Consider the following 14,718-nt stretch of genomic DNA (forward strand, 5'->3'; position numbering starts at 1 on the left):
AGTTCTGGTAACTTAAAATAACTCTTTAAAGGAGAGATAAGTCATTGGTATTTCCCCCAGCTCTGTGTCCCTGTGCTGGATTTTCTCCTTCGCACCACTAAAGCAGTCTCTGCAGTCGCATGATCTGCTTGGGACAGAAAGTTAGTGCCTGGAGTTGTTTATCGGCTCAAGTGTGACAAGAGAGCGTTGTCTTTCCTCCCTTTCCGTACTCCTGTCACTTCTCACTTTGTTGCAACTCCAGAAGATGTTGCAATCGGGCAGGAGAGCAGTTTCCTGCTCCAGCCGGAAAGCGTGTCGAACTTCTCTTTTCTCCAGGACCGTTATGCCTGCTTCCCCTCTGGTGTCTACCACCTCTTGGGGCTTGGTTTCTGCTTTCCTCTGGACTTCTGTAAAAGCCTTTCTTGTTTGTTTCGTGTGTGGTGCGATGATAAAGCCCAGGAAGAAGCTGCTCAGATTCAGAGCAACTTGGGCACTGCCTACAAACACTGCTGGTTGTCAGATGACTAAAATTTTCAGCTCTAACTTCCAGAGAAAGCTATGGTCAAAAACGACACTGCAACGCATACAATGCTTTTCTCTGTTCAGAGACTAAGATGTGCTTTAGTCAAACTAAATCATGGTATTGGGGCTAGAAGTTGGATTTCCATTTCAAAATTTCACATCAATAAATGTTTGGATGGAAAGCATGGGCTACTTATAATAAACTTGACCTCAGGGTTGTTTTAGTTTGGATGTCTCATGCCTGTTTGTTTTGTTTCTATGGGTCAAGGTCTTTTGTCGGATGACCTGTTTCATGGTGCATTGTAGCCATGGGTGTCTTCTACTGTACTGCTAGTGATGCAGCACAGGACTCTGGTTGTGTCCAAGGTAGTGTTATCTGGTCCCCAGAGAGGAAGAGAGCATGGAAGCGCGCACACAAGAAATTCCAGCAAAAGTTGTGAAACAGAGCACTTGGATTTCATGTTGTTATTCTGCTGCTGAGAAATGTAAACTTTTCCACTGGCAAAAAAAAACCCCAATTAATTTTCTGACCATCTCCTTGTGGAAATTCAGGCTATGACTTTGCAATTCAACATCTTGGATATCGTGGTGTGCATGAGGGCCTCCTGCTGAAATCAACTGGAAGGATGGCTGTGTTGCTAAAGCTATGGTGCCAGGGAGTCTGGATTCCAAAACGTGTAGGCAGAAGGAGATTAAAGAAAATAGTGATTTTTAACTATTAAATAAGCGAAGGTGTCTGTAAAGTTAGCTGTGCACTATCGACTAAGGTAGCATGTATACCCCTCCTTCTTTAAATGTTGAGGAGTCCCTCGTGTGGCAAAGGCAACTCGAGGCAATTGCCATTTTTGTGTTTCATCTCGGATGCACAACTGTGAGTCACTCTGTCTCTTATGGAGGTTTAATACTTATTCTTCCCTGTTTGCCTCAATCTGAAGTGAGCTGGTTAGACTGAAAAAAAAAAACCAAACCCAACAACCCCATGTTATGTCTTTCACATATGCAGAGCAATAACATTTACTGTTAAATCTCTCAGATACGTTGGGCTGCCCTTCAGCCTTCCACTTCCCTGCAGCATTTCATGGTGCATGGTACTGTATGTTCCCAGACTTCCCTCCACCCACTCCCTCCAATCTGCTCCCTCTTCCGTAATTAAAGCTAGAAACTCTTCAACTGGTTGCAGAGTTTTGCTTTTCCAGTTCAGCTTTGATATGTTATCAACACTGAAAACGTTGCTGGAAATTTTGCAAACATGAGGTTTATCAGTGAAAATCTGCTTGTTGAGGGGGAAAAGGGCATTTTTTTTGTCCCTAGTGAGAAGGGCTTGGGCAGCAACATATTTACAGCTAGCACAAAGGTGCCTGGGAGCAGGATTTTGCCTGAAGTTTCTCTCTGCAGTTCTAAATCTTTCAGGCAACTGCTCTGAGAAAGGGGCAAGTCTTCGGTTTTTGTAAACAATCAATCACAGAATGGTCGGGGTTGGAAGGGACCTCTGTGGTCACCCAGTCCAACCCTCCTGCCGAAGCAGGGTCACCCAGAGCCGGCTGCACAGGACCTTGTCCAGGCAGGTCTGGAATATCTCCAGAGAAGGAGACTCCACAGCCTCCCTGGGCAGCCTGGGCCAGTGCTCCGTCACCCTCAGATGGAAGAAGTTCTTCCTCGTGTTCAGCTGGAACTTCCTGTGCCTCAGTTTGTGCCCATTGCCCCCTGTCCTGTCACTGGGCACCACTGCAAAGAGGCTGGCCCCATCCTCCTGACCCCCACCCTGCAGACATTTATAAGCATTTCTAAGGTCCCCTCGCAGCCTTCTCTTCTCCAGGCTGAACAAGCCCAGCTCCCTCAGCCTCTCCTCGTAGGGGAGATGTTCCAGTCCCCTCATCATCCTCGTAGCCCTCCGCTGGACTCTCTCCAGTAGCTCCTCATCTTTCTTGAACTGGGGAGCCCAGAACTGGACACAGTACTCCAGATGGGGCCTCACCAGGGCAGTGTAGAGGGGGAGGAGAACCTCCCTCGTCCTGCTGCCCACACTCTTCTTGATGCACCCCAGGATCCCATTGGCTTTCTTGGCAGCCAGGGCGCACTGCTGATTAATGATTAATGCACTGTTAAGATCTTAGACCTGTTATTTGAACTTGGTGCTGGGGCTGATGCTGAGCTCGCAGCTGTATCTAGCACTGAATGTACAGCTCTCGCTGAAGACTGGCTTCTGTGGTGCAATCCTGCTTTGTGAGAGGGAAATTTGGGGGTGCACCTGGCATCTTGCCCCTTACACGGCATAGTGCCAGCTGACCACATGCACCCCACCCCCCGTTTCTCCCTTACCCAAGTGCCCTCGTGGAGATTCATTGCTGTATTGGCTTGATATGTGACTTCCCTTGCGTACGAGCTGTAGTGGCACCAAAGTGCAAGACTTCAGCCTGGCTCGCTGTCGCGAGGCGCTCGCAGCAGTGAATTTGGCTGGGTTTTTCTAGGAGGCTGAGCAGACGTGCATGGTACAGCCTAGAAGCTCAGACGAGTTCCTGAACTTTTCTTCCTAGAGTTTCTTTTCCTACTCTTGTTCTCAGCAGAAGGTTCGTAGGGAAATTGGCTCAGATATATTTACAGTGGTGTATCTAGGTGATGGTCCTGGCTGAAAGCCTTGTACCTTTGATGGAGATTATTATGCCAGTAACAGGGACAACAGATGGGAACATGTTTTCATGCCTCAGTCACTGCAGTTGTGGGGCCACCAGCTCATGCTCCTGCTGAACACGGGTGTGTGAGGACTGTGAGCTGGGGCTGCCCTTATCCCCTGCAGCCTTCCGTGCTCTGGGAGATGAGCTCCAGCAGGAAGATGAAGCAGACAGCTGGGGATGATAATATGCTAACCCACTATGGCTGTGTCCCTCAGAGCCTGAGCTGCTAGATGACTAACTGGGCATTACAGAAACTGCGTGGCCAGATGGGGAGCACCTGTTATAGGAATTTTGCTAGGCTGGTGTACAGCAGCCTCTGTCTTTTATTCTTCTCTCTCCCTCCCCCCATCTTGTTAACTATCCTCTACTGGCTTGACTCTCATCTGAATCTGCTCTAAAATCACATCATTTCCATATGAGCATGATAATCAGTGGTACGAGTGAATAGAAGCAGCAAGCAGGCAAGCTTTGCTTGAAAGAGTCTGCATCTGTAAGTCTTGCAGTGGTGAGAAGACTCTCCAAACCGGTAAGCTTTGGGTGTTTCAAAAGTAATACTTTTAGGAGCAGATAAACCACAGAATTTAATGGAAAGACATAGCTGCACTTGGCTAGGGTCAGACAAGGACAGGCAGGTGCTAGAGGAGCTGGAAATTAGCACAAGGAAGAAACATATTTAAATATTACCCAACGCTCCTCACCTTCAAAGCTCTTAATAAAATTAAGTCATTAGTCCTTACAACATTGAAGGTGATGTAAGGAGAGGGAAAGAATGAGGAACTGTTGGGGATTTCAGACTTTGTGTATTCACTCAACATTTTCCCTTTAATGTCTATTTAAATAAATTAACCTGAATGCTCAAGGTTGTATTTGACACTGGAATCTACTTATGAGGTACTGAGGAAGAAGCATCAGGTGAATTAGCAGCTCTCCAGTTGTATGTCTAGATTTCCCTGAGCACCTTTGGTTTAATGAACTTCCCTTTGGGTCTGCCTTCAGTGCATGCCCCTTCCATGTCTGGACATGGCTGGGAGGAGCAGAGTGAACCTCTGCTAGAGGAGCAGAATCAGTTGTGAGACTCATGTTGGCTGTGTCTAGTTTATCATGAGGATGCTGCATCCCAAGACGCTTGCCTCAGATGTGACCAGCTCTGGGCTTTTGCCTAGTTTGGACAGGCACTCTGGTATCCTTTGCAGAAGTCATGGTATGTTTTATCTCCTGTACGTTTCTGGCTTGCTTAGGCGACACGGAGGTGAAGGAGTAGGGAAGATTATAGTTCATGTATCCTTAATGTCTGGGGGGGGGTGCAGACTGTGGGGATTCCCCTTTGCAAACAACACTGTCAACTTGGAAGCGCTTGGAGATGTCTAAGGGAGCGAATAACTCTGTTTCCTTTCTGATAAATCTTACATGGCCATAGAGGAAAGTTTCTTCCTGCCCAGATCGCCTTTCTTGACAGCAAGCTTGTTAGAGCTGTTGGCCAGGTCTCGAGGGGAGGCTGGTGTCTGAAGATTCATGGAGACTTTCCTTGCTTTTGCCAGCGGTGGTATTTAGGAAGGGGGGGGTGGGGTCTGTGCTTTATGTGGTATGAGAAAGGTTTGTCTAAGCCTGTGTAAGAAGGCAAAACTGAAAGATGCTGCCTTTGAGAGATGGCACATACAGATCTGTATTTGATAATCCTGATTTGTCCTAGTTAGCTTGAGAGAGACAGGGAGGCAGGGCAGGCTTCAGCGGTGTAACAAGAAAATACTGCATTAATTTGGGCCCAGCAGGGAATGCATTAGAGAAAGTCTTTGTTCTTCTGTTCTTTTGGTAAGAAAACACCATGCGCTGTGTGAGTAGGATGCATACAGTAACTGTCTGTATTCCTAATCAGATCTGTCTCTCCTCTCTGCGTGCGTGGTTTTTTATTGTTCTTTATACTGCTCTACTTGAGACAGACCCCTGGCCATCAGTGCTTGCCAGTATGACTGGGGATTCACAACAGACTTGCAGGCTTGTGTCAGAAATAGAACCAAATGTTACTAGAAACTGCCCTGCTGTTAGACACATGCCATGCTCTGAGACAGCAGGCTTTACCGCTGATTATACAGAACAGTAATCAGCAGCGTATAAATGGGCTAAATGTTCCCATTTTCCCAGGTTGGGTTGAAATCCACCCCAGGAGTGTAGCAGTAAGCTATAATTGGAAAGGCATGCTCCCTCTGCTGCAGAAGCTAGCTGGGTTCCCACCTGCCAGATCACCTCTGGATCATTTGACAGAAGCAATCCATCTTCAGGTGAAGAAGAAACTGGTGCATTGAATTAATTTGTGGTAGTCTTCGAAATCTAGCTTTTAGCAACTGGAATCTCTCAGTCTAAAAGCAGCATCTGGGACAGATCAAAGGTTTTGGGTTTGGCGCGTGGTGGTTCTGTACAGGGTATTTGAGCATCTTGTCCCTGATGGCCATTGTTCCTCCCTAGTTTTTGGTTGCCATGAGCCTCCTTGAAGTTCGTGCGGTGACACCAACACACAATAGTGCTGTGAGAACCTGCTCTCTTGCCTCTAATTTTTGGTATACTGCAGGCATTGTAGGGTCCAGAGCTATTCTGAGGCCTTGATGACAGCTCTAGATGGGATGTGGCAATGTTGAGAGAGCCTAGCCATGCTTCACATGCTTAAACAGAAAGCTTTCCACTGGAGCACTTATGAGCAGCTATGGTTTGTTCTTGCTCCTGACTTTATGCAGTGAATGTGCCCTTTGATATTTTCTACTTTGATACAGGAGCTAATCTCAAATTTTTATCAAACTGTTAATATATTAATGTTATATAACAATAAGGTTAACAAAGCTGTGACTCATGTATGTAATACATTAGACTGCTCCCTCTAGAAATACTCAAATTCAGCATGCAGCAGCAAATGACAGTTCCACCTTGCCCACAGAACTCCTTGACTGCGGTGCAATGTACAGTTTTCTAGGCTTGTCTCCCCTATTTGTTTCTGAAGGGGAGACGTGTTTTCCTTTGCTTGCCTTGCAGTCTGTTACCCCTCCTGCTTGCGATGCCTTAGTGACTCAGTGCCTACAACAACTGCAGGTGTGACAGAAGTCAATAGGTGGAAAATGTGTCTGCTAGTTCAGATTTAGCAGCTGGAGATAAGCAGAAGGGGCTGTAACATAAACAACCCTCTTTTGCAGTCCGTGATGCACGACCTTCATTGATTTGGTGAAGAAATGGGCACTGTGAGGAAATCTGAGAACTGAATTAGATGGGAAAATTTCAAGCATAGTGGGAAAACTTCAGCTGAGGTTAATTCTCTCCATTGCTAGTCTCGGTGAAAGCACTAACATTGATTTTGCTAAATGGTTCAAGGTCTAGAAGCAGAACCTAATGTTTTTGCCAGAGTACTTTGAAGGTATGAAATTGACCTCTGCTCCTTCTTACCATTTACATTTTAAATCTTATTAAATACTGTCTCTGAAAGAAGAGAGAAAATGAAATTAGAACTACTGTAAGAGTTCACACAAGACAGTTTTAATCTTCTCTAATGAAGCAGAGAATGAAATAGGTGAGGTAGTTTTAATTCATGGAGGGACCAAAATTTTAAAAGGAGATTTGCAAGTGCAGTTGTATCTGTGCTACTTTTGATTCTGATGATAGCCAGTTTGTTACTATCTGGTGCCAGAAATATGCATGTCAACATCTGGCCTTCCCCCTGGAATAAGTAAGCTACACCAGATGAGCGTAGCAGCAAGGCTGTGACACTAAGATGGCTTGGACAGGGCAAACAAAAAAGTGTTTTCAAGTGAAATTCTTAAGTTCTTTGTTTGCCCATTAGCGATCTATGCAACAAAAGATTAGAGGGGAGTTGGTGTCATGTAGCTTTAAATAATTTAGAAGCAGAAGCAATTGCTGGAGACTGCTTGAGGGAGATAAATAAGTAAGTCCGAGAGAAGCATCTGGCTCAGTCTGTCTGCCAAAAAACCAAAGTATAATGGAAAAAGGACCTTCTTATAACAAGTATCTAGATGAACATTTGCCCTGAAGATGCATGAGGTGAGGATTTTTTGCAGACTTTGCTTTGCCAGCTGAAGCTATCGGATTACTTGTATCCTTCAACTAAAGGATGAAGTGTGTGGCCAGGGCAGAAAAAGGACGGGTAATATTGGCTGACATAGAAAACAAAGTGATGTGCTGTAAAATTAGTGCTGCAATGATGACGATTTAGCAGGATTGTTTACAAACTGGTATTGCTGACTGAGCAGGAATGGGTGTTACAGGTCTATATTTAAAAAAGGAAAAAGAGAATTTTAAAAGAAATAATGCATTTGATCTCTCAGTATGTAGGAGAAAAGATATGATGGGCTGAGTGTGTGCAGGGGGGGGACCCTAGTAAGACTGAAACTATTCAGCATGGACAGAAAAATCATCAGAAAACTGTAATCTGACCAGTCTCTTAGTCTCCACTTTTTTCTTTTTTTTTTTTTTTTAATTTAACCACTGAAAAGTTCCCTCAAAGCAGAATTTAACAGGAGGGTCCCTGTACTGCACTATCTGACCAGAGCAGGTTCTACACCAGAATAACTCTGTTGACTTCAAGGGGCCATTTTAATGGAGATACAAATCTCAGCTCACAAGTTTAAAGAAAAGCCATACAAATGAGAATTTCTCTATCTGTAAATTCAATCCAGTGAAAGCTCATACTGAAGTGGGCAGTGCTGCTCTCTCCTGCTGTACCAGGGCAGCAGAAATCTTTATAGAACTGTCCCTGCTTGAAGGGTGACACGGAGCTATGCAAGCAGTCATGGGGGTCAGTGGGCGTAAGTTCAGTCTGGCTTTGCTCTGTATAGGACAAGGCATTGGCATGTAAAAATAATTCTTTAGATGACGAGAGAGGCTGGCTTCTTTGTCTAGCAGAAGACATTAATTAAAGCAAATGGTTACCAATATACCTAAATATGTTTCATTATTTTTAAATCTGTAGATATGCAGATATAAAACTTGTAATGGGTGCAGTCAGTTTTATATTTAGGTTCTGGAGGTTGAAATGAATACTGATTGATTGCTCCTTCTCCTGAAACTTCAGCTAATGGCTATTAACCTTGCAGAATTCAGATGAAAAAAGAAGAAATAGGATATAGACAGACATGATTTGGGAAATGGGTTTGTCTGATAGTGAAAAATCCCATGTGGTCTGAACAGTCTTTCATGAAGTCTAGGGAATATTTCTCAAGACGTCATCTTCAAATACTACTACTCTGACTCTCCTGAAGATCTCCCTGAAATTCCCTGTTATTACTCCCGTGCACAGAAAACAAAGTCCTTAGTGGTTGATGTTCTCCAGATCCTTTCAAAGAACCTTCTGTCTTATCAGTAACCTTTTCTGCACTGTCAAGAAATCTAGAGTTTCAGGCAGCTCTGAAATCTCAGCTCCTAATCTGAATGTAGAACTTCATTAATCATCAAACATACTGGTCTGGGTTTGCTTGTTGAAACAAAAGCAGGCATTCTAAAACACTGATTTGTTGATGTAGGCCCAACGAACATCTCAAGAAAGAGCTGTAAAAGTAGTTAGGAAATGTTTTTTCATGTTTCTGCAGCAGCAGTCACCTGCTGTATCCTATGGAGAGGGCCCCATTTGAACACTCCATTGTAAGAATATTTTCGTGGCTAAGTAAGACAATTAGGCTTATGTGTAGTCTAGAAGCGGGTGCTGGTAGCTGTGTGGAGGGAGGTAGATTTTGTAGTCTCTGCATTGCACTTTGCACTTTGAGGTGGATGCCTGACACTCTCAAAGCACCGGTATCTGCTCGGAGCACTTTGCTACTGTTGCCTTCCCGCCTTTCCCTTCCCAGATGATTGCCTTTTAAAAATGTGGCTGGAAAGATCGAAAGCATTATTACTGTAAAAATCACTGTGAAATTAAAAGGGATAAGAATCGGCCATTTGTGTAGCAGGTTCTTTTCATGTCTCTGCATAGACTTGCCAATTACGGTTCTCTTTTCTCAGTTGGAGATGTTAACCTGTGCTGCTTTAATCTCTGGATTCCTGCCCAGGTTTCTAGAGTGATTTGTGGTCATTTGAAATCTTCATTTTTGTCACTTCTTCCTCAGAGGAAGAGTGGCACTGATGGGAAATGTCTTGCTATTTATAGACTGTCTCGGTGTTCTGTCTCCTGTGGTTCCATAGAGGAGACAGCATGCTGTCTGTTTACTTCTACACCACCCATCTCTCAGCCGGAGTTTCTCACCGTGGACTTGTTGCTGAGAATTTTTGTTTGATTTCTTTTAGATAACTTTTTTTACCAGTGCATTGTATTGATCACGAGGGTCTTGTCTAGCCCTTTCTTTTAAGGCATGTCTTGGGGTCCTGGTTACTGACTGTTTTAGCCTGATGTGGCTGGACGGGAATGGGGATCTTTTCTATAGGATCCAGAATGCTGAGTGAGGCTGGAGGCTTGATGCAAGCCTGTAATCTTTCCCATTATAGAAGTAGGATGCAGCTAGGGCAAGGGCCTGCAACAAGGAATTGGGGCTTGGTCCTGGATAAAGAAGATTGCTACGCTTTTCAGTTATCCACCTAAGTTTCTCTGCTACACTTTCCAGAGTTATATTAGCTCATATTTTTGGCTCCAGTCAATTTTTTACTGCATTATAGAAGAGGATCTCATAAACCGCAACGTAAAAATGAACACTTAGCTCCTTTTTAAATGCTCAGACTGAACTCTATTAATCTGTTGATAGTGGGAATTCGGCTCCAGAAATAGTTGTGAAATACTTGGCTAAAATTCTCTTGACTTTTTAAAATTTTACTTGATTCAACTGTGAGTCACTGATAACATCCTAGAGCTTATAGTAACAACAATGGAGGTGAAATCCTGACCCTCTTGAAGCCAACAGGGAATCCTATACCCAAGACTTCATACTAGATACCTCACTGTGGTCACTCTGTCCCAGAAATGTTGTAGTCTGGTGTCTTCAGTGGAGCAGGAAATACCCTGGGGATTTCTCAGACTGGAGGGACACATGGGGCAGCCTTCCCCTGAAAGAGCGAAAGCGCGCGGGCAGTTGCCTAGCATTGACTCTGCTTGCTGACACGACAAAGTTGTCGTGAGAAAGTTTGTTGGGAGAAGGTCTTGTCCAACCCAGGCACTAGCATGTCTGTTCCCTCCTGGGTGAGAACAATTGGCAGGGCGCAGCTAAAGAAGGAAACTACTTTCTGCCCATCTAGGTGTGGTTTACAGTGAAATGAAGCTTTCCCTCTCCTGAAAGGGTGATTGGCACCTTTGGCACTGCTGTGAGCTTGTCAGTCAGCTCAGTAAGAGCAGTACCTTCTCTGAGGGGAATAATAGACTAGTGTATTCAGATTTATTCTCCCTATGTGTGGATTTTTGGGCTTAGCCCCAAACACCTTGTATTTTTCTGCTTTATGCAAGCCCCGTACTATGAGCTGGGTCAGCAGAGATGCAGATGGTGCATCGTGGTCTGCTGCAGGTGTGGTAGCCTGTGGAAAAAGGCAGGGCAGAACACTGACAGCAGCTGTGGGTGTTGCCACAACTGATTCTGTCAGAGCTGTAAGGGAGCAAGGAACTGAGCTTCAAATAAGAATCTGATTTAATTCTTGCACTGTTTCCATGTCTGTGTGATCTTCCCATCTCCCATAGCTGTGCCCAGGAGAATGGAAAATCACTGTGTTGGGACCTGACCTGCATGAACTCTGGCTTGTGCTTCTCAAGCTGTGAATTCCTCCTGAATGAGTGTACCTCTTACCTTTCGGTGCGTGGCAAACCGAAATAAGTGACACAAGCTCTAAACAAATGCGTTTTTGTTAGCTAGGCCAGTGGTGTGCATAGTAAGAAGCAATGCTTGACTAACACATGCCCAGCAGACAAATTTCATCATCATTTGAATTGACTCAAACTGTAGCCTGTGCCTTTGTCATGGCGTTTCATGCTAGCTGAGACCTGTTGAAGGAACAGAACTAATTCATACAATGAGTTCTTACCAAAATAAAGGTAATAACAAAGCTTATATTCAATATCTAATTAAATATTTTCCTAATGCAGTATATCCATCTATAATATGCGAAGCCTGACTTCATGCCCTGGGAGGAGGTCAGTAAAGAATAGCATTACAAATATTTATTTACTTCTCTTGTCCCTTACTGGCTTTATTTTAATGGGTGTGCAAACCAGCATGAAAGCTACAGGGGAGAAAACGCCCCCTGGGAAGCCCTTTGTGTCAGGATGAATTGGAAAAACAAACTCTCGGGTGCCCATTTGCCACGAATCCCTTTTCACATCACGTGCGGAAAATGAATGAGGCGTCTGTGAATCTAATTCCCTTTGTCCCAGTTGTAAAGCAGATCAGCACAATAGGAGAGGCACAAGGCCAGCGAAGCGAGAGGTGGAAAGCAGGCACCATTCAGTGAATTCATTTTCAGTCATTCCAGTGCAGCTTGCTCCCTTTCTTCTCTACAGATTTAAAGAACAAATAAACCCTATGGTCCCCGGGAAATGCCTCTATTAAGTGCTGCTGCCGAAGTCTCACTAAGCACGGTGGCAGTGGCGGAGAGCACAAATCCTTCCCACTGTCACCCTGGGTCTCTTGTCACCCCAAGTGGGAGGACAGAAAGCCCATCACCACAGCCTCACCACACATTAGGAGAACAGCAGATCAGTGCATTGAAGAGTCTGTGCCATCCCAGGGGTTAAAAATAAAGATCTAGGGTCTTCCTCTTTTTTTTTTAAACCTTAAAGATAAAAATACTAGTTCTTTCATGCTGAACTGGATTTTTGACAGCTGTTTATTATTCTGAATTAGGTTATATTATTTTCTCATCATTGTCTTCTATCTCAATAATGTTAGATTTGTGGGTGTATGCCAACCAAACCCACTGTATTTGAAGGACTAAAAGTATTCTAGCTGCAAAACCCAGTACTGGCTTGGGAGTGTAACCCTTCCATTCATTGCCTGGCTTATATGCATCTCGCTGCCTAAGAACAACTTTGTTGCCCACCTAAAAGGAAAGTGGAAATTAAAAAAAAAAAAATCTCACCACAGCTTTTGTAATATATTTCCAAGTTGTCCTCTTTGCAGACTGTGTGCGTAGGCCATTCTGTGCTGGCATTGCTGTAAAGCAGGACTAAGGTTAGAACGAGAACATTTGACGTCTTCATGGTGGTGGCAGTTTGCACGATTACTTCTGTCTCGCTAGCCCTCTGTGGAGGGAGGTGTTCCTTCCTTGCTCCAGAGGAGACAGGAGTTGCTACGTTAGCAGAAGGGTTAAGAGAGCCAATGCAGCCTTAGCTTACCACAATGTGGTATAAACAAGAGGCTGATCAGGATTGGCAGATGATATTTCCGTGTGCTTAGAGTTCTGCTTTCTGTTTCGTGTTAGTTTAAACTCATGACAAATGAGCTAATCGCACCTACTCACTGCATGGCACGGCCCTGCCTCGGTGCCTGCTGGAACAGCGCAGCAAAGTGTTTGGTTTTTCTCTTGCTGCCAGTTTCTTCTCTTGTAGCCAAAGCATTTGGGTCAAGGCTTCAGACGGGCTTGTTTCGCTGCCAGAACGGCTAAATATTGCGATCCAAATCGCCCCGTCTTCATCACACAGACCAAATTTGGCAAGATGGACAGTTTGGTTTCTATGTTGTTCTTGGTAACTAATCTGTCTTCTGCAGGGAAGGGAGGTGTCTGATATAGCTTATGCCAAATAAACAAGTCTTGAAACTTTTAGGAATGAATCCTTGCTGCCTGACCATGCTAAATACTACATTTCTGTTCTTTTTGTTCAGTAGTTCTCTGGGCATACTGTTCAATAGTACACTCCTATCAGATAAACCTAGACTTAATTTTTTTCCTTCTGTCTTCCTAGTTATTTAAATGCCCATTAGTCATGCCTGTGCACTTGTTATTCACACCAGCTTTTTTTTTTTTAAAGCTGTGCTTTATGCAAAAGTTAGTGACTGCTGCAGATGGCAAGGAATGATCAGTAAGGAAAGGAAGGGAGGGTTGCTTCATCTCCAGTAAACTTCTCTGAGGCGGTTTGAGATCCAGGGTTGGAATAGAATTTCAAACTGCACTTGCCAAAAAGTGCAGTTTCCACCTTTTGGACAAGAGCATGAACTGGAAAAAAGCTACAAGCTAATTTCAGTCCTAAAGCAAATGTCTGCAGCAGTCTTCTGTCATGCTGCAGAGCCAATTTTGCCTTGTCTTCAGCCTGGAGGTTTGGATAAAAGCTCACTTTGGCCATCTTCGTTTTTCTTGCTCTGAAGGCTGCAAGTATCATTTGCTCTCTTGCTGAGTGAAGTTGAAGAGGAGAAAGCCTACACACTTTAGCAAACAGGAGAGCACCTAACAAGATAATTATGAAATAATGCTAAACAGTAGGGCTGTTCCTCGGGCAGAATCCTGACCTGAACGAAGGTAATAAAAGTAATCCCATAGACTAAGGAGGGGGCCAAGATTTCAACTATGATGTGTTACAGTTAAAAGCCAATTCAATGCAATCCAAGAGACCTTGCTTTGATTAGTGAGGCTCAGGCTTGCTTCATGCTTTGGGATACTATTGTAATGGTAAATTATATGTCCAGGTCCAGAGTGAGAATGCAGGCAACTGTCCTTAGGCATGGAACGTGTACGAGTCACGTAAAGAGGTTTGGGTTACAGATTTTTCTGGTTTGACTGGACTTTGGTTGTACCCAGCTGATAGCTGACAAATTCAAGTGCAATTGCAAAGGGAATAGTAAGGTGAGACAATGTCTGCGATTACTGTGATGCATTTAAACTAGAACCATATAGAGCAGAAGTCCCTTCCCACTAAGGCCTACAAAGACAGTGAAAATTGGATATAACATAAACTCCATATTTTTTCTAGGAATGACATCATCATGGTCCTTCATTTAAAATGTCAGCTTAATGCTCAATAACAACAAACAAAGCAAAATGAATGATAGGGCAAATACTTCAGAGACCCACTGGAGATCACTAAATAAACTAAATCAGGCTCAGGATCTCTCCTGAGATGAAAGTCATTGGAAGCTGGGAAAATTCATGGGAGAAATACCATACATGCTTGTCCTGCTCTTACTCTTCCCTGCATGCCTGCTTGTCCATGCTGCTGGGAACAGTTTACTGGGTTAAATGGAGCCTTGGTCTAGACTAGAATTGTTTATTTGGGCACTGGGCTTGTTCTTCGCCTCCCCTTCCCTCTGCATACCTCATCCTGTTGGAACAGCGTTGCCGGTGCTCTTGGCTTTCCAAGTGCTGACTCAAAGCAGTCTTTTGTCTTTGCGTAAGCCCTCTGGTAGCTGCTCTGCAGATATCCAGGAGCCTGGGCCTTGCCTTGCAAAGATTTCAGTCTAAGCACAAGGAGACAGCTTGGGAAAGTGGAACAACGCTGGACTTTTGGGATACAAGTTGTCTTGTTTCCCTGAAAGCAGGATGGCCGGGGTAGGTCACCTGGCAGAAACCAAATACAGCTTTGTAGATGAGCTCAGGATCTCTGCTATACACAAGCAAGTGCCTGCAGCCCTTCCCTGTCTGGTGTGTAGACTCTCTT

The 14,718-nt window shown here is 44.3% G+C and overlaps 1 protein-coding gene across 2 annotated transcripts in view; it reads right to left on the bottom strand.

Annotated features, from left to right (window-relative positions):
• LOC104333480 (lymphocyte antigen 86) overlaps window positions 1-12,576 on the bottom strand; it is a 32,217-nt gene extending 19,641 nt beyond the window's left edge. The window contains exon 1 of one of the 2 annotated variants that reach the window (XM_075417195.1): window positions 12,210-12,576. In XM_075417195.1, coding sequence (XP_075273310.1) covers window positions 12,210-12,330 — 121 coding nt within the window. In that variant the 5' untranslated portion in view covers window positions 12,331-12,576. The remainder of the gene's footprint in view (window positions 1-12,209) is intronic. The other variant, XM_009938986.2, reaches the window with a different exon arrangement.
• Between the last annotated feature and the right edge of the window lie 2,142 nt (window positions 12,577-14,718).

Source organism: Opisthocomus hoazin, chromosome 3 (assembly GCF_030867145.1).
Source record: "Opisthocomus hoazin isolate bOpiHoa1 chromosome 3, bOpiHoa1.hap1, whole genome shotgun sequence".
Taxonomy (NCBI): Eukaryota; Metazoa; Chordata; class Aves; order Opisthocomiformes; family Opisthocomidae; genus Opisthocomus; species Opisthocomus hoazin.